Raw genomic sequence first — 25,990 nt, forward strand, 5'->3', positions numbered from 1 at the left:
CTATCTTTGAAAATGTTCCATGTGCACTTGAGAAGAATGTATATTTTGCTTCTTTGCGATGAAAACTTCTATATAAATCGACTAAGTCCATTTGATCTAGAGTGTTGTTCAATGCCTCAATATCTTTGGTGTTTCTTTGGTTCGAAGATCTGTCCATTGTTGACATTAGGGTGTTAAAGTCCCCTACTATGAGTGTGTTGCTGTCTATATCTTTCTTGGAGTGTTTCAAAATTTTTCTTACATATTTGGGTGCTCCTAAGTTGGGTACATATATATTTATAAGGCTTATCTTCTTGATGGACTTTTCCCTTAAGTAATATGAAATGTCCTTCTTTGTCACTTTTTATGGCCTTTGCTGTGAAATCTGTTTTGTCTGATATAAGTATTGCTATCCCAGCTCTTTTTTCATGTTCATTTGCTTGAAATACTTTTTTCCATCCCTTCACTTTCAGTCTGTGTAGACCTTTTGTTCTAAGGTGGGTCTCTTTTAGACAGCATATATGTGGGTCATTCTTTCTAACCATTCAGCTACCTTATGTTTTTTGATTGGAGCGTTTAGTCCATTTACATTTAAGGTTATTACCGATAAGTACTTATTCATTGTCATTTTCTCCCTTTGTACTCGTGTTCCTCTCTGTCTCTCTCTGTTTCTTTATCCTCTTAAAGCAGAACCTTTAGCATCTCTTGCAATGCCGGTTTGGTGGAGATGTATTCTTTTAGCCTTCTTTTGTCTTGGAACCTCCTTATTTCACCTTCTATTTTGAATGAGAGCTTTGCTGGGTAGAGTATTCTTGGTTGTAGGCCTTTGTTTTTTATTGCCTGGAATATTTTTTGCCATTCCCTCTGGCTTGTAGTGTTTCTGCTGAGAAATCTGATGATAGCCTTATTGGAGCTCCCTTGTATGTTATTAGTTGTTTCTCTCTTGCTGCTTTTAGGATTCTCTCTTTGTCTTTGAATGTTGCCACTTTAATTATGATGCGTCTTGAAGTGGGCCTGTTGGGGTTCATCTTCATTGGGATCCTCTGTGCTTCCTGGACTTGCGTGACTCTTTCTCTCCTCATGTGAGGGAAGTTTTCTGTCATTAGTTTTTCAAAGAGATTTTCTATCCATTGCTCTTCTTCTTCTCCTTTTGAAATTCCTATGATACGCATATTATTATGTTTCATGTTGTCCTGCAGCTGTCTTAGAACCTCTTCAGTCTTGTTCAGTGTTTTTTGATTTTGTTGCACTGTCTGGGAGTTTTTGTCTACGTTGTCCTCCGGCTCGCTGATCTGATCTTCTACTTCCTCTAGCCAGCTTTTAATTCCTTCTACTGTGTTCTTCAATTCAGAGATTGTATTCTTCATTTCCTCCTGGCTCTTATTGATAGCTTCCATGTCCTTTTTCATGCTGGTGTAATTCTCAGTAAGTTCCTTGTAGTTTTTCTGGAGTTCCTTGTAGTTTCCCTAGAGTTCTTTGTAGTTTCCGCTCAGCTCATTCAGCTTCTCCATAATCCATGTTTTGAATTCCATATCTGATAGTTGGCTCCCCTCTATTTCATTTAGCACTCTTTCTGGGGATTCTACCTTTCTTTCGATGGGGGGTTGTTTCTTTGTCTCCCCATTTTTGTAACTCCTATTGTTTGTTGGTACTTTTTAGAATGATCTGCACCTCCTGGATCTGACTCCGGTAGCATCAGATCATGTACCAGTCTGGCCCTAGGCAGCCTGTTGGAGACTTCCAGGGATCTACTTGCCTTTGCTTCTCCTTAGGCTGACGCCACTTGGAGGGGAATGGTCTGCCTGCAGTACTGGGGATGAGTCAGCACTGGGACCCAGTCGGCTGCTCCTCCAGTTCTCCTCTCAAAGCCACCACGCCAAACTCTCCCCAAGTGTCTTGAGTCCTCTCTGCCTTCCCTCTGATTGAGCTCAGGGTAAGTGGGGGCCAAAATATTTTCATATGTGATCCACTTAAGAGCTCTTTTCCTTCTGCTGTTTCTCTCTGGCTAGCAAGAAACCCTGTGGCTTTTCACTTTTCACAACTGGATACTATTTTACTTTCCACTCTGTTGCTATAGGCTGGGAAGCCCAGCTGTGGGTTTAGACCCTGCCCTTCTCAGGGGCAACCCCTGGCTTCTGAGCTGTTTCTCAATCCCTTCAGCTGCCACCTGTGGGAGCCCAGCGAGCCCTTTCGTGTCTCTGCACTCCCTACTGGTCACATTGTGGTGTAGCGGCCTTTTCTGTCTCTCCATAGCTATAAGACTTCTTTCCAGCTAGTGTTCGTTTGGTTATTCCAGATGATTTCTCCAAAATTAAGTTGTAAATCCAGACTGGTCCTGGGAGGAGGTTAGTGTAGCTTCCACTTACTCCTCTACCATCTTGGATCTCCGTCTGTGTTGCCCTTTATGTTGTTTGTTTAATCTGTCTCGTATTTCAGCTACTCTTTGGTGAGTCTTTTCCTCTGGTTAGCTGATTGAGAGTCTCTCTGCCCACCTTGTCTTGAGAGCTTTTGTGGGGGTGCTGTTAAAACGTAATCACACAACCCAGGCAAGAAACCCACACTCTCCAATATCTCCCCCAACTACAATCTCATTATAGGTTGCAAATGAGCCCATATTAATATACTTGTGGAGATATTGAGACTCTTATTTCATAGGAGAAACAGATAGGAGTTGTTTTAAATGAAGGAAGGGTAATTTTTGAGAGGGAAGGTGGTAGAGTAATAATAATAGCCATTGGGATCAAGGCTATGCAAGACAGCAATTAATATTTACACTGTATGTTTGAAAAGGAGGAGAGGGTTGCAGTATGAAGTGAGAAAGTGGAAGTGTATAGTATTAGGATTATATAATAGGTATATGCTACATGTTTAGTGTGGAAGGGAGGATAGACACAACAGACATCCAAGCAGACAGACAGCCAAAAATTGAAGCAGAGGGCTGATGGGATTAGAAGGTAGGAAACAGAATAGAGAAAGAATTTTTCAAGAATAAAAATACAGAGTAGAAAATAGAAAGACAGGAAGGGAGAGAGGAAAGAGAAAGAGAAAGTAGAGAAGAGGAAGGTAGGAAAGAGAAAGAAGAAGGGGAGGAAGAAGAGGGGGGAATTAATTAAAATTTTAAAAAATTAAAAGATTAAAATATGATATAAAATAGCAAGATAGAAAGAAAGAGAGGATATATAGAGAGAGGAATAAGAGATGGGAAAGGGAAGAAAAATAAATGAATGGAGAGGGAGAGGGGGACAAAATAAAGAAAATTATTAATAAAATTAAAACTACTTAGAAAGAAAGAAGGAAAGAATAATGGGGAGGGAAGGAAATATAAAGGAAGAGGAGAGATTAGGGAGGGAAAAATTTAAATTGAAGAGTTGACAAAGGATAGGATGAAGGAGAGAAGTACTAGAGAAAAGAGAAAGGAGAGAAGGGATGGGACGAAAGAGAAAAAGGGTAAGAAGGGGAGGGAGAAGAGGGAGAGGACTAGATTAAAATTAAAATTTAAAAATTAAAATTTAAAAATTAAAATATTAGAAAATAAAGTAGAATAGGGAGAAAGAAAGAAAGAAAGAAAGAGAATATATATAGGGAGAGAAGGAAAATAAGGGTAAGGGAAAAAAAACAAATGGAGAGGGAAGGGATGAAATAAAGAAATTTAATAAAATTTAAAGTACTTAGCATGGAAGAAGGAAAGAGAGAGAAAGGAAACGGAGGGAGGATGAGGATAAGGATAAGGGGGAGGGAAGGAAATAAGAAGAAGGGAATATGAAGGAAAGGGAAAGAACTTACAATTAAAAAATTAAAGAATAGGATGAAGGCGAGACATGCTTAAGAGAGAGAAAGGAGGGAGGAGGAGGGGAGAAAAGAAGAGGGAATAAGAAAGGATGGGAGGGGCAGTAAGAGAGAGAGTAAGAAATAAAAAGAATGAGAGGATTTTAATTCAACTTTTAGGCACAGTCTCTGGGTATTTTTGGTTTGTTTTTTGTTTTTCCTTCCTTCCTTCCTGGGTCCACCCCTATTCAAAATTCCATGGGTTTCAAGTCTTTTCTGGTTGGTTGGCTGGCTGTGGGAAGATCCTGCTTGATTCTGGGGTTGCTAGTCTTTTATTCGTGGGCCTACCACCGCTCTGCTGTGAGCTACGTTTAGTTGTCCCCTCCTGTGGCACCCTCAGCCCTCCCTCAGGCTTGTCCAGCTACACCTTCCCACTGTTGGTCCAGCCTGCGCCTGCCAGCAATCCCCGCCCTGGCTCCAGTCGTGTCTATTCCTGGGCTATAGCTTCCACTCGCTTTTCTGTCTATATGCCTGCGCGCACTACCTCTCTCCCCATCCCAAGACCATAGCTTTGTTCTGCAGGACTCTGGCACAGTCGGTCAAAGCGCTGGGCCCAGTGGCGCTCTCCTGTCCAGGACCTCTCCTCTAGTCTGGAGCTCTGCAGCGGCTTTCTGGCGTGGGTTTTTTTCCTTGCCCCCAAACTGTCTCCACTCCCGAGCCACAGCTTCCGCTCGCTTCCCTGCTTACACGCCCTGTGCGCCCTACCTCTCTCCTTGCCCTAAACCCAACCATTTGTTCTGTGGGATTCTAGCGCGATCGCTCCAAGCGCAGGGGGCATGCAGTGCTCTCCTGCTCAGGAGCTGTCCCCTGGTCCAGAGTTCCGCAGTGGCTTTTCCGTGCGGGCCGTCTCCTTGCCCCAAAACTGTCCCTTTGTTCTGTAGGGCCCTGGTGTGAGTGCTGCGTGTGCCCCGAATGCCGAGCTTTCAGTCGAAGGTTGCAGCTGAGGAGGTTTCCCTGTAGACTCAGATCACACAGTTTCTCCAAGTCCTGGTTGTTCACTGTTCTCCCACGCCTCTGGCTTTTTCAGCAGAATCCTCTCCCTAACTCTCTATGAGACTTCACTTGTCACTGCGCCCCTAGCAGGGGGAGCCTCCAAGCAGCTCTCAGCTAATGAGCCCTCGGGTGTGGTATTGCAGACTCACTGGGTCCTGGAATGACTCAGCCTGTAGTGCGTGGTAAACCCCTCCACCCCCCTCCATGCTGCTCCCATGCTCCCCTCCCTGTTCACGCTATCAGAGATCCACACTCACTCAGTCACTCCTCTCTGCATTCGCTCCTGAAGTCTCTCCGTAACAGGAGTGAGCAGAGAACACTGCCCCTACTCCACCGCCATCTTTGCCCTTCCCTCCTTTCTGGGGTCTTAACAAAAGGTTTTACAGTTTTACCCCCTTGGCTTCACTTTTAGGCCATGTGTGGCAGTGTCTGGATTCAAAGTTTGTTTAGAAGCCATTCTTAACTTTTGCATATTTGGCTATGTGAGAGGCTAAGAATTTTCAAATATACTTATGTCCTGGTTCTTTTTGTTTGTTTAACGGTTCTTTAGTTTATCTCTCTTACATTTTACTGTAAGCAACAAGAAGGAAAACAGGCATCACTTATAACACTTTGATTTTGCTTAGAAATCTTAGCTAGGCCATTCAGTTTATTAGGCATATTTCCTACTTTCCATATTACTGAAGCTGATAGTGTTGCTAAGTTTTTAGTACTACTAAACAAGAAGCCTCTTTCCTCCAATTTCCAAGAACATTTTTCCTCACCTTTGGGCCGTTATGGGAAGCTTACTAACAGTCTGTTCAAGGCAATTTACACCTTCTCTAGCATGCTCCTCAAAATTTTTCTAACCTCTACCCACTTGCCAAATTCCAAAACTACTCCCACATTTTTAGGTATTTATTATGGCAGCACCCCACTTATAGCTTTCAACATCTATACTAGTTACCTCTTTGTGTGTTATAAATTACTCCAAAACTTAATAGTTGAAAACAACAAACAGTTATTGTCTTACAGTTTGGGTGGGTCAGGAATCTGGGTGCAGCTTCACTGGATCCTCCTCTACATCAAGAGCCTTCATTAGGTTGTGATTATGGGCTCATTCGAAGGTTCAACCAAAGAAGAATCTGCTTATCAGCTTCCTAACTCATTTGTGTGGTTGTTGGCAGGATATAGTTCAGATCCTGTTGGATGGAGGCCTCACTGAGTTCCTTGTTTGTGGGCCTCTTTCTAAGGCAGTTGACACATGCCTTGTTGGCTTCCATCACAACAAAAGATGGCTAGTAAGACAGCTAGAATCTTTCTGTAACATAATCTTGAAAGTAACTTCTCAGCACCTTTGTCCTGTTTTCTTTGTCAAAAGATAATCATTAGGTCTAGCCTGCACACGAGGGGAGGAGGTTATACAACGACTGGAGAGGCAGGAATCATTGTAAGCCATGTAAGCAGCTGTATGATTTTTGGCCACTATTTCCATGTGATGGTGAATTTACATTTACTGGGTTTGAAACTAGAGGAAAGTGTCTAGAACACACCAATGAAATAATATTTACATAACACATTTAACAGTTTCTTTACAACCTTATAACTTGCTAAGACTTGAAAATAATTTTATGAGCTTAACTTTATACAAACCAAGTTTTGTTCCTACACAGATGTACCCACTGTTCATATACTCACATGAAGTATGATGGAATATAAAAGTTTTAAGATTTTTGTAATCATAACACATCTGACTATAGAAAAAATGAATCATGTGCCCATGAAATGAAATAAATGGGTTTACTTAATGTAGATTAATTTTAAGATAATAATTATTCCTTTACTTTTTAGTGTAGTTTCGGAATTATGGTAGAAGAGGTAATGTTGCTTACACCTTCAGTGTAGAAAGAGTGGGTAGTATGGCTCAGAGTAGTTATATATACAAACACACATATGAAGAAATAACCTACTATTTTTGGTTTGGAGGAGGGAAACTAGGAAGAATGGTTGCAATATCCCATACTTGTCATGGAAAATATATTTTCTTTGAAAGATGGAAACTTGAAGCTTTTTTCTTTGTTAGCCATATTTCAATGTATTCATTATTCCTGCCCCAAACCTATTTAACTCTTGGCACAAAAGTCACTTTAACGTATAGGCAAGGCATACTGGCCTGAAAAATAATAGTATTGTTTTTTTCTCAGATTATTTTAGTATTACTTGGTTTAAAAACTTGGCTTTGTGTAGTTTGATAAATACAGTGATGTTTCAGTTGAAAGTGCAGTCTGTCCATTTAAGTAATTTTTTATTTATGGATTTTAGAAGTATGATGTTTCTTTCATGTTTCCCAGAATGTGTGTGGTATGTTTTGTAGTTATGCTGTAAAAGCTTAAGGTGAAGAGGAGGAAGAGAGTGTGTATAGGTGCCTAAAGCTATTTAATTCAGAGTTGCAATGAAATCTTTGATTGCTGTTTGAAACTGAGAAAAATTGACAACAAAAACAATATTATTAAATAACATTGTGAATTTCCAACCATGTTTTAGAATTCCATATAACACAGTTCCTTTGTAGATTATTCCTAATATAGAAAATTGTCTTTTCTCCCCCTCTTTTACAGGTAATATAACATTACAAAGCAAGATGGGTAACATCATAGTAGGTATGTACTAAGATGCTAGTTGGTAAATTTTGCGTGCTTTTAAAAATAGATATATTTGTGATATCTTGTTAGGGTAAATAAAGTCTACGGTTTAACTGATGACTTGATAGGATCCTGATATACAAATTAAAAATAGATAGACCCAATGTATGAATATGTGAAATTATTTCTGAAAATTCATTAGTTTGTCATCCTATAAATATTATATAATTATAGGTTTAGCAGAGAAGGAAAACTCTGACTAACAGAGAAGGAAAACTCTGACTAACAGAGAAGGAAAACTCTGACTCCAAAAAACCTCCGCTGCCTTGCGGCATACCTCTTCAGGGGAAAGGCTAAGGGAGTAAACCCCGACAGAAAATCCGGAGCCGGAGTCCCTAAGGCGGTTTGACGTTGTAGTCAACACCGGCAACTCCTGCGGCGCACCTGAAGCCAAGCTGTATTGACTCCGTCTTTCCCTTGGACCCTTCAGCTGCGAAGAGAGGGGGGGTCTGCTGCATGGGCAACAGCAAACCCTCCATATCACCCTGCCCAGGCTCTGTAGCTTCAGCTTCACTGGAGGGGACACTCCAGCGTCATCACAAGATGTCGATTCAACACGGGAGGAGACAGATACCGTGTCACTCCCGAGTTGGACTGCACAGCCATTCTCGGTGGTGCAGATGGACTCTTAAGAAGCTACACCATCGTCTCTCGAGACGGACGGCTGCCGACGATAGGTTTAGCATCAATCAGAATAGGGTTAGAATTCTGATTTCACCACTTTCTATACATGGGCAAATTACCTAACTTCTCTGTGCCTCAGTTTCCAGATCTGAAAAATAGAAATAAGTACCTATCATATAGGGTTGTTATAAGTGTTAAACAAGATTTTGTATGTTTACTTTACTTTTTTTACTTTAAGCACAGGGTCTGACATATGGTAAAAATTCAATACATGATAGCCATTTTCATTTTTTGTTATTGTTCTAATCCTAGGCCAGAACTAATAGTGGCTAATGGTAATTTAGACCTAATCACCACATGTGATGCTGTGCTTGCTGGAGGAAAAAGTAAGATTTCAAGATAGTTTAGCTAAAGCTTTTCTCTATCCCAAGTAGTATCTGCTTGCCTATTAGGTGAAGGCACACTGAGCACCCTGTGTGGTGGTTGTATTTTAGTTCTTAGAGGGTAAGGGGTTTTGGATGATATGATATGATATGATATGATAATGTTATTCTCGGGTAGAAATGTGGGGACACAAAAGGAAAACCATTCTCTCTAAAATTGGAAATGAATGATTATTTATCCATACTGGAAAAGAATAGTAATAACCAGGATGAAGTGTGCAGTAATTTATGTCTTTGAAGATGGTTTCATACTCTATGTAAGTGATTAATAATATGCATTCCTGTTAATTTTCCCTATGAACTTTCCCCTTTTCCCCTATTAAGTATTAGAAGAATTTTAAGGGAAGGTGTTTTATTTTTCTTAGATAAATCTGTCCACTCAAAGGAAATGACCTGTGCCCAGAGTTAAGGAATATCTTATAGATTAGATATCTATTATATCTGTTATACCTGTATTTTATAGATATAGATAGACCAAAATTATATAAGTATTAATGACCTTTATAATTTTCTTTAGTGAAACAAATTATAGTTTTATGTTTTTTAAAAACTTTAAAAATTCAAGTTGTTCTTAAAAATATACAAATATGTAAAGGTAAATAAAGGTTGGTTTTCTTATTTTGTAAACATCATTGGTAAATTTTAGTTCTATGTTGGAAGAATCAAAATGAAAGAAAAAGTATGCATTTGTAAGTTATCATGTATTGATCTGTGATAATGTGGAGAAAACATGGACTTTAGAAGTAGATTTGACTGAATTTTGGTTATACTACATAGAAGCTCTGTGACTTTCAGAAAATTACTAAATCTCTCCAAGTGTTTATTTTTATACATAAAATGGATACCACCCATATAGCACAAGGTTGTTGAGAAATTAAATAAAGTATGTAAAGTACAGCCCAATGCGTGGTAGCCATTTAATAAACTATCCTATTTTCTCTTTCAGTTTATTATCTGTAATATAGAACCATTAAGCCACACTATGTTTTAACCTTAATTATAAGGGAAGTGTTTATTTTATAAATTCCTCTAACTCTTTGAATATTTATATTAAGACTTTGGAAAAAAGAAAGATATAAACTATTTCACTGTTTATTGGTCTTAAAACTGTGTTAACACTTGAAGACAACACTGGGAGTAACTACTCAACATATTTATTGAGTGCCTATTCTATATCAGGAACTCTTTCACGTACTGAGGAATAAATTGGTCAGCAAGACATAGTGTCCATGTCCAGCCTAGGACTGAGAAGAAAGTCAATAAGCATGTAAATAAGGAAAGATCATTTCAGGTAGCACAATGAATAAATAAGAGAGGGTAATGAGATAGTGGATAAAAGAAAGCTATTTCATGTAACAGTCAGAGAGGGTCTGGAGAAGGTATATTTGAACTAAGGCCAGAATAATGGGAAAGAGTATGTAAAATTCTAGCATTGAGCTCACTAGATAGAAGAACAGCCAGTGCGAGTCCTGAAAATGGAATGAGTTTATCATTTTTGAGGTGTAGAAAGAAGACTTGTGGAGAAAGAGGTGGGAGATGAGGTAAGCAAGGACTAGATCATTAGACCTTGTAGACATGGTAAGAATAGGAACTTTATCCCAACTACAACAGTATTAGGAGTGTAATAGATAATTTATATATTTTTCTTATATATTTTTTCTTTTTCTTCTTGTTTATTCTATTATAGTTGTCCCAATTTTCCCCCTTTGCCCTCCTCCGCCCAGCCCACCCCCAACTCCCACAGTCAATCTCCACAACATTGTCCATGTCCATGGGTCATTCATACATGATCTATGACTAACCCCTTCCTTCTTTCCATAATTTATATATATATATATACATGTATACATATATATATATATATATGAAAGATTTTATTTATTTTCAGAGGGGAAGGGAGGGAGAAAGAGAGGGAGCGAAACATCAATGTATGGTTGCCTCTCACACCCCCACAACTGGGACCTGGCCCACAATCCAGGCATATGCGCTGACTGGAAATTAAATCGGCAAACCTTTTCTTCATAGGCTGGCATTCAGTCCACTGAGCCACACAAGCCAGGGTCATAATTTATATTTTAAAAGAGCAACCCTAGCTGTCATTTCCTAATGTGCCAGAAGGGTGCAGAAGTGAAAATAGGCAACTAGAAAGCATAATTTGTTTATCCATTTTCCTGTTACTGGATACTTGGGCTGTTTCTAGTTTTGGGCAATGTAAATAAAGCTGCTGTGGTCATTCTTAGACAAGTCATTTTATGGAGCCATACACACACACACACATATATGTATGTGTATATATGTATATGTATATATTTATACACATTTATATAAATAATGTATATATATGTGTACATATGAATATGTATATATGTGTATATATATTTATATATTTGTTTTTCCTCTTGGCTAAATATCTAGGAATGGAGTTGCTGGATAGAGTAGGTAGGTATATATTTAGTTTTGTGATAAACTACCATACTTTTCCCCAGAGTTCCATTTTATACTCCCCTCTATAATGTATGACAAATTCTAGTTGCTCCACATCCTCACCAACAGTTATCATGGTCAACCTTTTTTTTTTTTTTTTTTAAGTATATTTTATTGATTATGTTGTTACAATAGTTCCAATTTTTTCCCCTTTGCTCCCCTCCGCCCAGCACCCCCCCTCCCCGACAATCCCGTCCCTAAGTCCATGCCCATGGCTCACCCTTTCATATATTCTTCTTCTTTTTTTTTAAAATAATTAATTAGTTAAATATTTTAACAATAAAAAATAACAATCCCTCCCTCTCAGACTTAAGACCCTTTACAATCTTATAAAGGACAATGGACGAAGGTCTCGAGCTCCTCTAGCTGCTTCAAGCTGGACATGGTCGTTGTCCTACCTACCCTTGGGTCAAGAAATCCCTAATAAGAGTGGGGATGTGGAGGGGAGGGTGGCCTTCCTACAAGGGGAAGGATCGTGCAGACTCCAGGTTGGTTGGCTGTCTCTGAACAACGGCATGCTTGGTTTAGCAGGCTGGCATCCTTGTTGTATTCTGGGGGCAACAGGGTTAAAGGACATCATTCAATCCGTAACCACTAGATGACAAAAGACAGGTATTAATTTTTCAATGTCCCACATTATGGAAAAGAAGGGCTTCTTTGGAGGAAGGTATGCCAGGTACATCTCACCTGTCCAAAACCTTTTGCCCATTATACTTAGTTTGGACTGAAGGAAATATTTTAGGTTTCCCCCCTCTCAGGCCTCTGGGCTCTTTCTGTCCAAGCCATTAGGATAGAAAAGAGAAACCAGTTTTAAAGTGAAGCCCACAGACCACCCCGTTCTTCACCAACCCAGCCACTTAGTTCAGCCAAACCAGTGAGTCTCAGGAGGCAGCAATGCAGACAGGATTAAGTGAGGTCTATACGTACAGACAATCACTCAGGTAATGAGATCGTAGGCTTATGCCCTTTGAAAACAGAAAACACATGTTAATTTATGTAACATAACCCACACACAAGTTTATAGATCTGTAGGACTGTCTTATAGGAAAGACATCCAGTTGCAAGGCATTTGAAATTCTTCTTGCCTGTAAATTAAACATCTTTGATAATGCCACAGACATAGTTTAACTTTCAAATGAAAACAAAATTTAAATGAAAAGAAACTTTAAAGACGGTTAGCTGCACTACTTTATAGTTTACCACTGGGCATTGTGATCTTCCTTGAATCTTGATTTTTCTCCCTAAGATTACCCTCCTTGTCATTAAAGGGACTGCATTAAGTTCATTTTTAATTTATCCTGTTCATTTGCATAAACACAACAAGAGCAGCAAATGATCACTTATGATCTTTAGTTCTGCTTTGCTGGAACTTACGCAAGGAACATTTAGGGTGACCTTCAGTCTGCCCTTCAGGGCACAGAAGCAGATCCACATACCTGGCATTCAGCCTTGTCTGTAAACACCTGTCTTTTCCAGGTCCTCCTGGTTTTCCATTGTGCCTTAAGGTCCCTTCTAGCCATCTTTCAGGAAAACAACCTTCGCTCCTTCCCTGGAAAGATTGCTATGGACCGCTCATCCATCCAAGGTACCAGGCCTTTTATCTCATGGACTTTTATTACCTTTGAAAGTCAGTCCCAGTTGCTCAGGGCTTTTTGGTAACAACCAAAGCCCAAGCATGTCTCCTTTAGGCATGACATTCCATTCAAAGTCTTAGTTAAAAAGGAAAAAAAAAAAAACCTCTATTAACAACTGGTCTTATTAGTTTTATGCAAAGAAACTTAGGTCATTACTTACTTCTTTAGAATGCAAAATTCTGGAGGGATCAGATAGGGAGAAAATATATACAGTGTGAAGGAAAAACCTTGTCCTTCTAATATTCACTGAACTTGCATTTCTATTCTTTATATTTTTATTTTTCCCCCCCACTAAAAATTTTTCTGTTTGTTTGTTTTTCCATTACAGTTGTCTCACTTTTTTCCCCCTCTTGCTTCTCTGCACCCTGTCCCTCCCTTCTCCCACATTCAGTCCCCACCCAGTTGTCCATGTCCATGGGTCATTTATACATGTTCTTTGACTAGACCCTTCCCCTTCTTACCACATCTCTCCCTCCCATCTCCCCCTTTGTTACTGTTAGTTTATTCCTCGTTTACATACCTCTGGTTCAATTTTGCTCATTTGTTTGTGTTGTTCATTAGTTTCCTGTAACAGGTGATAGCATAAGGTAATTTTCTTTTGTTGCCTGGCTTATTTCGCTAAGCATAATTCTCTCTAGTTCCAGTCATGTTGTTGCAAATGGTAGAAGTTCCTTCTTTCTTTCAGTACTTATTCTTTGTCATTTTCCCCCTTTGTACTCGTGTTCCTCTCTGTCTCTCTCTATTTCTTCATCTTCTTAAAGCAGACCCTTTAGCATCTCTTGCAATACTGGTTTGGTGGAGATGTATTCTTTTAACCTTCTTTTGTCTTGGAAACTCCTTATTTCACCTTCCATTTTGAATGAGAGCCTTGCTGGGTAGAGTATTCTTGGTTGTAGGCCTTTGTTTTTCATTACTTGGAATATATTTTGCCATTCCCTTCTGGCTTGTAGTGTTTCTGCTGAGAAATCTGATGATAGCCTTATTGGAGCTCGCTTGTATGTTATTAGTTGTTTCTCTCTTGCTGCTTTTAGGATTCTCTCTTTGTCTTTGAATGTTGGCATTTTAATTATGATGTGTCTTGAAGTGGGCCTATTGGGGTTCATCTTCATTGGGACCCTCTGTGCTTCCTGGACTTGCATGATTCTTTCTCTCTTCATGTTAAGGAAGTTTTCTGTCATTAGTTTTTCAAAGAGGTTTTCTATCCCTTGCTCTTCTTCTTCTCCTTCTGGAATTCCTATGATACGGATATTATTATGCTTCATGTTGTCCTGCAGCTGTCTTAGAGCCTCTTCAGTCTTGTTCAGCCTTTTTTCATTTTGTTGCACTGTCTGTGAGTTTTTGTCTACATTGTCCTCCAGCTCGCTGACCCGATCTTCTGCTTCCTCTAGCCTGTTTTTAATTCCTTCTACTGTGTTCTTCAATTCAGAGATCGTATTCTTCATTTCCTCCTGGCTCTTATTGATAGCTTCCATGTCCTTTTTGATGCTGGTATAATTCTCAGTAAGTTCCTTATAGTTCTTCTGGAGTTCACTGTAGTTTTTCTGGAGTTCTTTGTAGTTTCCGCTGAGCTCATTGAGCTTCTCCATAATCCGTGCTTTCAATTCCATATCTGATAGTTGGCTCCCCTCTATTTCATTTAGCACTCTTCCTGGGGACTCTACCTTTCCTTTCGATGGGGTGTTGTTTCTCTGTCTCCCCATTGTTGTGACTCCTATTGTTTGTTGTTGCTTCTTAGAATGATCTGCACTTCCTGGATCTGCCCCTGGTGGCATCAGATCCTTTACCAGTCTGGGCCTAGGCAGCCTGTTGGAGACTTCCAGGGATCTACTGCCTTTGTCTGGCTTCTTAGTTGTTAATCTATTCAATCTGTGATTAGCTGTCAGGCTTAAGGACCGTGGGTGTGGCAGCTTAATTCCTGTAGGCAGGGCTTTTGCTTCCCCTCAGACTGACGCCACTTGGCCGGGAATGGTCTGCCTGCAGTACTGGGGATGAGTCAGCAGTGGGACCTGGTAGGCTGCTCCCCCAGTTCTCCCCTCAAAGCCACCAGGCCAAACTCTCCCCAAGCATCTCCAGTCCTCTCTGCCTTTTCCTCCGCTTGAGCCCAGGGTAAGTGGGGGCCAAAATATTTTTGTATGTGATCCGCTTAAGAGCTCTTTTTCTCCAGCTGTTTCTCTCCGGATAGCAAGAAACCCTGTGGCTTTTCGCTTTTCTCAGCTGGATACTATTTTACTTTCCACGCTGTTGCTGTAGGCTGGGAAGCCCAGCTGGGGGTTTAGACACTGCCCTTCTCAGGGGGAATCCCCGGCTGCTGAGCTGTTTCTCAGCCCCTTCAGCTGCCACCCGTGTGAGCCCAGCCAGCCCTTCCGCGTCTCTGCACTCCCTACCGGTCACGTTGTGATGTAGCGGCCTTTTCTGTCTCTCCGTGGTTATAAGACTTCTCTCCAGCTGGTGTTCGGTTGGTTATTCCAGATGATTTCTCCAAAATTACGTTGTAAATCCAGACTAGTTCTGGGAGGAAGTTAGTGTAGCTTCCACTTACTCCTCCGCCATCTTGTTTCTTCCATGGTCAACCTTTTTAATTGTACACATTCTAGCATGTGAGTAGTAGTATATCTCTGGTATTAATTTACATTTCCCTGATGACTAATGGTGTTCAGCCCTTTTTCATGTGCTTATTGGTCATTAGTATATCTTCCTTTGTGAAGTTTTGTTCATATCTCTTGCCCATTTCTTTTATTTTTTTTAAATTTTTGTTAATTCTGCTACAGTTGTCGCAGTTTTTCCCCCTCTGCTCTCCTCTATCTAGCCCACCTCCCACTCCCACAGTTAGTCCCCACACTGTTATCCATATTCATGGGTCATTCATACATGTTCTTTGACTAGTCCCTTCCCCTTCTTTCCACCATTATCCCCTTCCCCCCTCCCCTCTGGTCTCTGTCAGTCTGTTCCATGTTTTCATACTACTAGTTCTATTTTGCTCGTTTGTTTGTTTTGTTCATTAGATTCCTCTTGTAAGTGAGATCATATGGCATTTGTCTTTCACCAGTTGGCTTATTTCACTAGCATAATACTCTCCACTTCCATCCATTATGTTGCAAAAGGTAGGAGTTCCTTCTTTCTTTCTGTTGCATAGTATTCCATTGTGTAAATGTACCATGTTTTTTTGATCCACTCATTTACTAATGGGCATTTAGGCTGTTTCCAGCACTTGGCTATTGTGAATAGCACTGCTATGAACATAGGGGTGCATAAGTTCTTTTGAGTTGATATTTTGGTATTCTTCAGGTTTATTCCCAGCAGTGGAATTGCTGGGTCAAAAGACAGTTTCATTTACAATTTTTTGAGGAAATTCCATAATGTTTTCCACAGTGGCTGCAGCAGTCACATTCCCACCAACAGTGCACTAGGGTTTCCTTTTCTCCACACCCTCGCCAGCACTTGTTGTTTGTTGATTATTAATGATAGAGCCATTCTGACAGGTGTGAAGTGATATCTCATTGTGGTTTTAATTAGTGTCTCTGCTGACTAGTGATGTTGAGCACCTTTTCATATGTCTGTGGGCCCTCTCTGTATCCTCCTTGGATCCTTTACCCATTTTTAATTGGAATGATTGTCTTCCTGATGTTGAGTTGGGTGAGTTCTTTATATTTTTGGAGGTCAAACCCTTGTCTGAGGTATCATTGCCAAATATGTTCTCCCATACGGTAGGTTCCCTTTTCATTTTGATGATGGTTTCTTTAGCTGCGCAGAAGCTTTTTAATTTGATGTAATCCCATTTGTTTATATTTTCCTTTATTGCCCTTTTATTTTTCAATTTGATTATTTGTCTTTTTATTATGAAGTTATAGGAGTTCTTTATATATCATGGGAACAAATCCTTTGTCAGACATTGTTTTCCTGTATTTTCTCTCAGTCTGTGGCTTGCCTGTTTATTTACTTAATGCTAATCAGTCAGGGCCAATGAGAAGTTAGAACTGCCTTGAGACAACAAGTTTTTTAATTTCTGTGAGCAAGAATTTTATAACTAACTGTATATTTCTCAGCCCTTATGGAAAAAAGCTAGTTTCAATAAATTGGTAAATCTCTTTGTCTTAAATGCAATCAAATTTTACATTTTGTTTTTTTTGGGGGGGAAAGCTCATTTCCTCCAAACAAAATGGTTTGCTGTAGGTGTAGGCTGACTTTTTGTGTAAAGGGCCAGATCATAACAATTATTGGCTTTCTGGGCCACACATTTTATCTGTACTGTACAACTCTGTCATTTTAACACAAACACAGCCATTGATAATACACAAACAAATGGATGTGTCTATACGCCAGTAACACTGTTAATCAAAACAAGAAGTGTCTGTGCGCCTAAAACCTATTGTTATGTCTCTAGAGAAATCTTGGGCTTGATGTCTTAATCCCAAAGGAAACAGGCAAGTAGGTAATGTTTATTTGAAACTTTTTGATTGGTTGATTTGTGTTTTTTATAAAACAAGAGATTTGCTTGAGAAAGTTGAAGGCAGCTCTTACAAACCATGACAACCTAATTAAAGTCTACTGAGTAATGTGAATTTTGAGGAATTGACATTAGTGGAAGCAAAACAATTATAAAGGAACAAAAAGTGATTTGTAGGAACCCGAGAGGGAAATATGTTAGAATAGCAAAAACTTCAAAATATTGGAATAAGTGTTGAGAAAATGTTATATAATGTCATCCAGTTGGAATACAGTAGTCCCTCTCTATATTGTGTCATGGTTCACTTATCACGGCCTCACTGTATCGCAGGATTTTTGAAAATATTTAATTATTTATCACAGATTTTTCACTATATTGCTGGATTTTGCAGTACTGTATATGTATGTTGTTACAGTTACGTAGGTTTAAGAGTGTAGAATATGTTTAAGAACATAAGTAGTAGTTATAAAAGTGTGGAAAAGGTTAATAAGGGAGTGGGAAAGGTTAATAAGGGACTGGAAACAGTTTATAAGTGTGTGGGAAGGGTTTATAAAGCCTTAAAATATATATAAATACTAAAATAAATGTAAGGTTCCTACTTCACAGATTTTCACCTATCGCAGTGGGGTCTAGAACATAATACCCGCTATAAGTGAGGGAATACTGTATTAAGAAACTTGAAATGATTTAGGTATTATCCTATCTGATTCAAGGAATATAGACTGTCTTCTTCATGATATCTTAATTAAGAAAAAGATATATAATTATGAATCTTTATTTCTAGTTTAGATAATATAATTTATCAGCTTCTTAAGTAATCTCACTGGTCATTTGATTTTGTATATATTGGGCTGGCCAAAAAGTCTGTTAGTTTTTTCTATAAAATAAAAGACACATTGATGTTTCCTCCCTCCCTTTCTCCCTCTCTTCCCCTCTCTCTAGAATTAATAAAAGAAAAAAAATTTTTAAATAAATAAATCCAGTTCTAATATGAATAAAATATTGGGTTAGCCAAAAAGTCCACTTAGTATTTTCTGTAGAAAGCACATTTTTCATTTCATTTTCACCAATTACTTTATTGATTTGGGTATTTTGAGTATGTTAGCTATCTCCCACATGGTCTCGATTTGATCACTATTAACTTCAACTGGTCTACCCAACCGTGGAGCATTGACTAGCAAGAAATCTCCAGCATGAAACTTTGCAAACCACTTTTGACATGTTTGATCAGTCACAGCACCTTCTCCATATACTTCACAAGTCTTTTTTTGTGTTTCAATTGTGTTTTCACCTTTCTTGAAATAATAAAGCTTAATATGCCAAAAATGTGTATTTTCTTCTATCTTCCGTATTAAAATGACTACACAAAAATTCACCAATTTTGATAATTATTTTTTTTAAATGCACATTGATATGACAGCTGTCACCATACAATCTAACAAAATGGTTTTGAATGGAGTTAAAGTGCTTCTAGAACCATCTTACTGAAGAAAACAAACTTTTTGGCCAACTCAGTACGTTCTAACCTATCTCCCAATCCTGTTCTTCCTAATTTCCATAATATAGAGCTCACTAAGAAGTTGAAGTGCTAGAAAAGATATGATGATCAAAACCCTGATTTTCCTTGAACTCATATTTTAAAAATAATAATTTTCACCTGGAACAGGTCACACTCCATTTAAAACAAGTCAAAAGGAAAGAGCAGAGCATCATAACAGATAATGGTGTGATAGGAGTGTTAATAAAGTTGCTCACCTAGCTTCACTTTCTGAAGGCATTGCCAGAAGCTGTGTACTGGTAATTATATCTTTAAAAAAAGAACATCTTCATTTGGGGTGGGCCTGGGGGTAGTCGCCTTGTGTGTTTTTCATAAGCCTAGCCTCCTGTGTTCTCCTTCCCCAAAACAGAATACCTAATCAGGACATTAATTTAGAAAATTTTACTTGAAATGACTTTAAAATTCTGCCTTTGAAAATCCTTTACTATAATACAAATGATTGTAACTAAAAATTACTAAGAGTCAAATTAAGGCTCATATATTCAGTTCTATATATAAAAATTTTTCTTTATTCTTGCAATTAGTATAGCTTTGGAAATATAGGAATCAAGTTTAAAAAATCAAGAAATATCTTTTGTGTTGTTGTTTCTTAGTATCTACATATTGAAGATTGAGGTAGAATTATAAAAATTCAGAAGAACTTTCTGAATATGCTTGACCAATTTGGAGAGAATTCTTTATCTGAAGGAAAATAGCAAAATTTGGAATTCTAGCTCTTCAAGCTTATTTGTTATTCTCTGCTATTAGCGAAGTGCAGATTACACATATTACAAATATCTGGTTGCATGTAGTTTTAGCTGGTAGTTGACATCAAATTTCCCCTTCTGTATGTATCATTTTCCAGGAAAACTCAGTGTTCTCTGTCAGACCAACAGTATCTTTGTCCCAAATTGTGATGATACAAAGCACTGTCTGGACTAACAATCTCTGTTCACTTCTTAATCATCATCTAACGCGTAGTTCCCTTAAGGCTTCCTCCACGAGCTATAGAATTTCTCTATTATGTGAACCTCCAGAGTATGAAATTCTGTTAACTTGTATTATAGAAAACATAAAAATAATGTATGTTTTGCTAAATAGCTTTCTTGATATCACTTTTGCTTTCTCTTGAAAATACATCTTGAGTAAAAAAAAATTTCTTTGGACAGCTCCCAAGGGATGGTCCATTATCAGAGCTCAACATTGATAACGAGAGAATGTAATTAGTGGCTTAGGATATAATTATTTAGTTGTGATTATTTCCCATTTTCAGGGGAGGAGGAGAGAAGTGAAAAGAATTATTTATAAATCACCTAAAAGTTTTGTACTTTTTCCTCCTAGAGAAAGCAAGAAGTCAAACTAATGTTTCAAATATTTTATTTTAACCTAGGAAATGCACACATTGTGTAGTTCATATTTTTTATCATAATCTATTTTTACTTGACTTCTTTTAGGATGCAGTAAGGGGCTTTAAAAGGAGTTTCTTTTGGCACCTGAGGAGAGAAATATTCATCTTTGTCCAGCTCTTCTATCTTATTTATCTCTAGTGACTTCATTTTCCAGTATTTTAAGTAGCTTTTAACAGTTAAAAATTAAGTAAACATTGAATCAATATATTGTACACCTGAAACTAATATAATATGGTATGTCAACTATACTTAAATTTTAAAAATTAAATAACTTGGTTCTGATAAAGGTTACTTTTTCAATATAGACTTGAGATAAATTATTATGTTATCTTATAATCAGATTTTAAACAGTTTAAAAAGTCGTTGTCTTTGGAGTCATCTAAGATTTAAAGAAAAATGTTGGCTCCATATTTTATAAAAAGTATAGTAGTATAATTTTTGGCATTAGTTTCATTACACTTCCTACTTATTTTGTTTCTACTTTGAAGTAATAAAAGCTCTAGATAAAATATGATTTTTAAGAGGCCTCTCTAAAAAAAAAAAAAAAAGTGCTTTGGCTTTTGCTACGGGAGAGGAGAAAAAAGGAGAAGCTATTTAGCACTGACTCTTCCACATATTAGCTTACTTCTTTATCTCTGTCTTGAACTTGAAATGTTGCCTGATAAAAAATGGAAGTTATTGATCACATAAGGAAATTTGAGTGTCAAATCAGAACCACCTTAACTGTGATTTTCTTCCCCTGACTTAAAATATCTGTTGAATTCCAGAAACTTGGAAAGAAATAATTGTATATAAACAAGTTTCACCCACTTTTCATTTCATTCTCTGTCCCCACTTCTGTATCTCTAAGAAATGCAACAAAACCTTATATAGAGTAATCTTCCACTCTGAGCAGCACTTTCTAGTACTAGCAGATTTCCTAAAAGGAGAAAATAGAGGTTTTGATTTTTGTTAACTTTGCCACTACTTACATGTGACTGTACACAAGATACAATTCCTTAGTGAAAGTTTGAAAGTTGAAATAAATGCATCAGTGATGCTTAATGATCTTGGCTGTTAAGGATGCATTGCTTGTGTACTGTCCTTCCTACACATTAGGTTTTAGAGTAAACATGTTTAGACAGGGTGCTTAGATGATTAGAGATGTTATGCAGGTTACTATAGACATGGGAATTTTTTATTAGTTCAGTGTATAATTCTAGATTTCTGTTCTTATTTTCATTTTAAAACAGAAGATGGAATGGTTACAAGGGAAAAAAATTTTTTTTATCTTGAAAGGCTCTTAGCTTCTCTCCTAATGCTGAAGCAGAGCTTTTTAGTTCAAGTTTATAATTCCATTCACTCAAATAAGAATGATTATGCTTATGGTTTTTTTCCTTCCTCCTAGATTCATCCTCTGGATGTCTAAAAGCCTCAACTCATCAGGGTGCCTTAGATGTTTATGTCAGCCAACTGGGGAATGTGGAATTGAAATCCCATAAAGGTTTGCCAAGTGAAATGTTTTATTTTGACATATGGTGTAAGGAAGATTTTACGTAACATTCAGGAAACAGATAGTCAAACTATCTTATCTGTAGTACTGACATAGTGATTTCAAGAACATTTTTTCTGATAGAACCTGATTTAGGGACTGGAATACTAGTTCTGTGGACCAAAGATCTTCAAAATGTTGGGGACAGATGGCCATGAAAACTATCTTTCTCTTTGTAGTGCAGACAAAAATATTGTAATATATTGACTGTTTATTGTTGGAAAATGTTTTAGTCAGTTTAACTTTGTGTCTGAAATAGAATATTCTTTGGAAAACGCTCTCATACATTCTTTTGAAAGCTTTACAGCCAGTTAAGATGACCTTTTGAGGCCATGACTCTAGAGTAATATTTTTCAAAAAGTGATCCTGAAATAAAGGTATCACTAGGAGGGTCCTCTAAAGTGATTGTTGACTTAGTCACTTAAAGTATCAAGACTTATATGGTCCTGGCCGGGTTGCTCAGTTGGTTGGAGTGTTGTCTCAATAAGCCAAGGTGTGGGTTCGATCCCCTGTCAGGACACATATAGGAATCAACCAATGAATGCATAAATAAGTGGAACAACAAATTGATCTCTCTCTCCCTCTCTCCCTGCCCCCAACTCCCTAAAATCAATAAATACAATGACTTATTATGTGTCTCTTCCTATAACCTTATTTCTAATACAAATAATTTATTCTAAGAGTTCTGGTCTTTCATTAAAAGTGATACACTTCGTAGTCATCTGAAGACTATACATATACATGCACAAGTGCGTGGTGGCAAGTGGCCTGGGTACTTGGAGTATTTAGGCCACAGGAACTGAGGTGGCCTGGGTACAGAAAGTTAAGAACCATAACTTCATATCAAATTAAAAAAAAAAATTCTAGAAGCTCTTGCATATTAGCCGGACCAGGGCTATATGTATAAGGAAAATACTTCATTACAGAGACTAATTGTTCCTGCTGTTAGTAATTTATTTCCCCTATTGGTTTAATTATTATTATTTTGTCAATGTGGCTCACGTGTCAGAGTATCAGAATAAAAATACAAACACAGAGATTCAAAACTAAAGTTATTACTGACACATAGGTGTGATTTGATTTCTCAAGATCACATTTTTTTCTTTTAAATATCATGTTCTGACTAAATTTTTAAGAGCTTCAGTAATGCTATTCAGAGTATTTTATGAATACCGTATGTCATATAATTGCATTTTCTTATAATGAAGACCCAAGAAGAAAACAAATAATTACTACATTTAATGTAACTAGTAACAGAATAAAAGCTCATATATGAAAATTTTTTTTCCTGTTTTGTATGGATGGGCAAAAAAAGTAAAACAAAACAAACAAAATCTTCATTCATTTGAAATATTTTGGAATTTGTTCCAGTAACCTATTGAAATGGCATATGATGTACAAAATTTTATTAGGATTACAATTCTGTGTTCTTTATTGGAACCATGTTACTGGCAGAAGCTTAAAGATAACTGGAAGCAAGGATTTCTGTCTTGCTTTAGGTCTCAATTCTCACAACATTTGGCAAGAGTAATGTTTTTAGAGTAATGGAAAGTTATTCAGGATTTTATTGCTTAATGGTTAGTAAAGACATCTGGAATCCTTTCCACCTCTACCCCTGTGTTACGCTATAAGGTTCAAGAGCCAGGCACTTGAGTCTGTTACATCTTAAGCATTTTGTAATGTGAAAAAGAGTGTCACAATGCTTGTTTTTTCTTTTCCCTGTGAAAATCAACATGGGATTTTATTAATTCATTCAAAAAGGCTGTGTTTAGGTTTGGTCAGACCTGCATCTGAATATTGACTTCTCCACTTAAAATTTGTCCTTGATAAAACCACTAATCTCACTATAGTATGCCTTCAATAAATGGTGCTCTTCTTTCTTAAAAAATATCATGTTAAAGGGGACATTTGGGAGTTTTCAAGACATGAGAATTCTTAATTTGCAAACAGTAATGGAACATTGGTAGTGATGGTTTTTGTTTTAGAAGGATGGGGGTAAAACTATTTGCATTGCTTAACATTCTTAAAGCTCTCAAAGATTTAAGACATTTGATATATTTAGAGATATAAAGTCCTTAAAAGGTTTTTTTTTAATCTATTATTTTCCCCTTTTTAAAGTATGTTTGGTAGAAAAACATGTATTTCTATTCATCTAAAAATTTTTCAGGGTTTTTCCCCTAAAGTTTTCACATCTAATGTTATGGGGAATCTCCTGTCAGTAGTTTACATTTAAACTGAAAAACAATTTGCTTTTTAAATAAAATAAATCAGTTGTAGTGATGTGCTTTGTTCTCCCCTTTTATGCAGAGTAAGTATGAGAGTTCATCAGTCTTACCTCAAACTTCCAGCTCTAGTTAGGAAGGCTAAAAAGATATGAAATTACTTAAGGAAACATAAGCTGATGGTAACTAAACTAGAATGCAATAAAGACAGTGTACCAGGAGCAGTGCTACCCATTCATTCATTTTTGTAATAAGCTATGCTACTTTTTATTTCTTTGCATTAATAAGCTCTCCTATAAACTTATTACAGGCTCTATTCATATCAAGGTTGCATCTTCTCTTCAAGCTCATATACAGTTATCCGGAAAAGAGGTTGATGTGAACTCAGAAGTCCATGTTCAAGAGATGGCTGAAGCTCATAAAGATGATGGTGTAATAATTACTGGTAAGGAGGCTACATTTTGCTATGTAAGATGAATAGTCATTGTCCATACAAAATTACAAATATGGTGACTATTAGCTGTGTCATGTGGTTGGCTCAGTCTTTTATTCTTCAGCGCAGTTGCAGAGAAATCTGGTGAAAGCAAAGAACAACTGATGGACGAGTTTTAAGAGGCACTTGAAGAATACATACCAGCAATGGATTCTCTGGACTATATAACAACATCTGATTTAGCTATGGAAATTGAAAACCAAAGAGGAACCTCTATCAGTGAATAAGATTGCCTGGGGAACTTGTATGTCTCTCAAAAGATTATTTAGTATTTCTCTCAGAATATTCTCTCAAAAGATTATTTAGTATTTCTCTCAGAATATTATTTGTGATAACTTCCTCTAGTAGCAGTTTACTTAAAACTCAATGTGTTGGCTTCCAACCAAGATGGAGGCATAGGAGAACATGCTGTGTGTCCTCCCACAACCATTAAGGATTACAACTACATCAAAACAAAGAAAACAACCAGAATTGGCAGGAAATAGAACTGTATGGGAGCCTGACAACCAAAAATTTAAAGGGGAAGTGTTCATCCAGACAGGAAGGATGGAACTGGGGTGGAGAGAACGTGGTGTGGCAGTGGTGGTAGCATTCGCAAGGCAGTAGCTGCAGACAGTGGAACAAGCAGTCCCACATTATAAAAGCCAGAAGGGACACCTGGGTAGTGATCCCAACTCCAAGCTAGACGGCACTGCTTAGGGTTCTAGTGCCCAGAAAATAAAGCCCCATTGCTTCTGGCTGTGAAAACCAGAGTCGGGTGGTGTGGTGGAAGAAACTGCCTGTCTCTCAGGAGAGTCCATTTAAACAGCTCGCACAATCCTAGAATGTATACAAACCCACCCCCTCTGGGGACCATCACCAGGGCAACAGCTAGAGGGGCTCTAGTCACATACGGGAAGCAGGTGAAGTGACTGGAAACCGGACAAGTGCTGAGAAAAAGGCATTGTTTCCTCTCTGACCCCTCCTCCACATACAGCCTCACAAAGTGGTGAACCAGGTAGCCCAGCACTGATGAATACCTAAGGCTCCGCCCCTTACAATTTAGCAAGTGTGGCAGGTCTACCTAATACACAGAGGCAAACACAGGAGGCTGTCAAGTTGAGATAGGGAAGTATGGCTCAAATGGAAAAACATAGAAATTCAGAAAAAGAAATAAGTGAAAAGGAGATAGTCAACCTGTCAGATGTAGAGTTCAAAGCACTGGTAATAAGGATGCTGAGAGAAATGATTGAGTATGGCCACAAAATAAAGGAAGAAGTGAATATTATACAAAGTGAGATTAAAAACAATATACAAGAGACCAACAGTGATGGGAAGGAAGCCGGGATTCAAATCAATGGTTTGGAACAAAAGGAAGAAATAAACAGTCAACCAGAATAAAATGAAGAAACAAGAATCCAAAAAAGGAGAGCTTAAGAAGACTCAGACATCTTCAAAAATGCCAACATCCAAATCATAGAGGTCAGAAGAAGAGGAAGAGCGAGAAATTGAAAACTTATTTTAAAAAATAATGGGGGAAATGTCCTCAATTTGGTGAAGGAAATATATATCCAAGTTTAGGAAGCACAGAGAATCCCAGACACATTGGATCCAAAGAGGACCGCACCAGGACACATCGTAATTAAAATGCCAAAGGTTATAGATGATGAGAGAATCTTAAAAGCAGCAAGAGAAAAGAAGGGAGTTACCTT

The 25,990-nt window shown here is 37.9% G+C and overlaps 1 protein-coding gene across 4 annotated transcripts in view; it reads left to right on the forward strand.

The window, feature by feature from the left end:
• FAM185A (family with sequence similarity 185 member A) overlaps positions 1 to 25,990 on the forward strand; it is an 81,584-nt gene that overhangs the window by 25,744 nt on the left and 29,850 nt on the right. For 2 of the 4 annotated variants that reach the window (XM_090286728.1, XM_090286730.1), the window contains exons 5-7: positions 7,395 to 7,436; positions 21,441 to 21,536; positions 24,117 to 24,251. In XM_090286728.1, the coding sequence (XP_090142854.1) occupies positions 7,395 to 7,436; positions 21,441 to 21,536; positions 24,117 to 24,251 (273 nt within the window). The remainder of the gene's footprint in view (positions 1 to 7,394; positions 7,437 to 21,440; positions 21,537 to 24,116; positions 24,252 to 25,990) is intronic. The other 2 variants (XM_090286729.1, XM_090286731.1) reach the window with 2 other exon arrangements.

Source organism: Furipterus horrens, unplaced genomic scaffold, assembly GCF_987537825.1.
Source record: "Furipterus horrens unplaced genomic scaffold, mFurHor1.1.pri manual_scaffold_9, whole genome shotgun sequence".
Taxonomy (NCBI): domain Eukaryota; kingdom Metazoa; phylum Chordata; class Mammalia; order Chiroptera; family Furipteridae; genus Furipterus; species Furipterus horrens.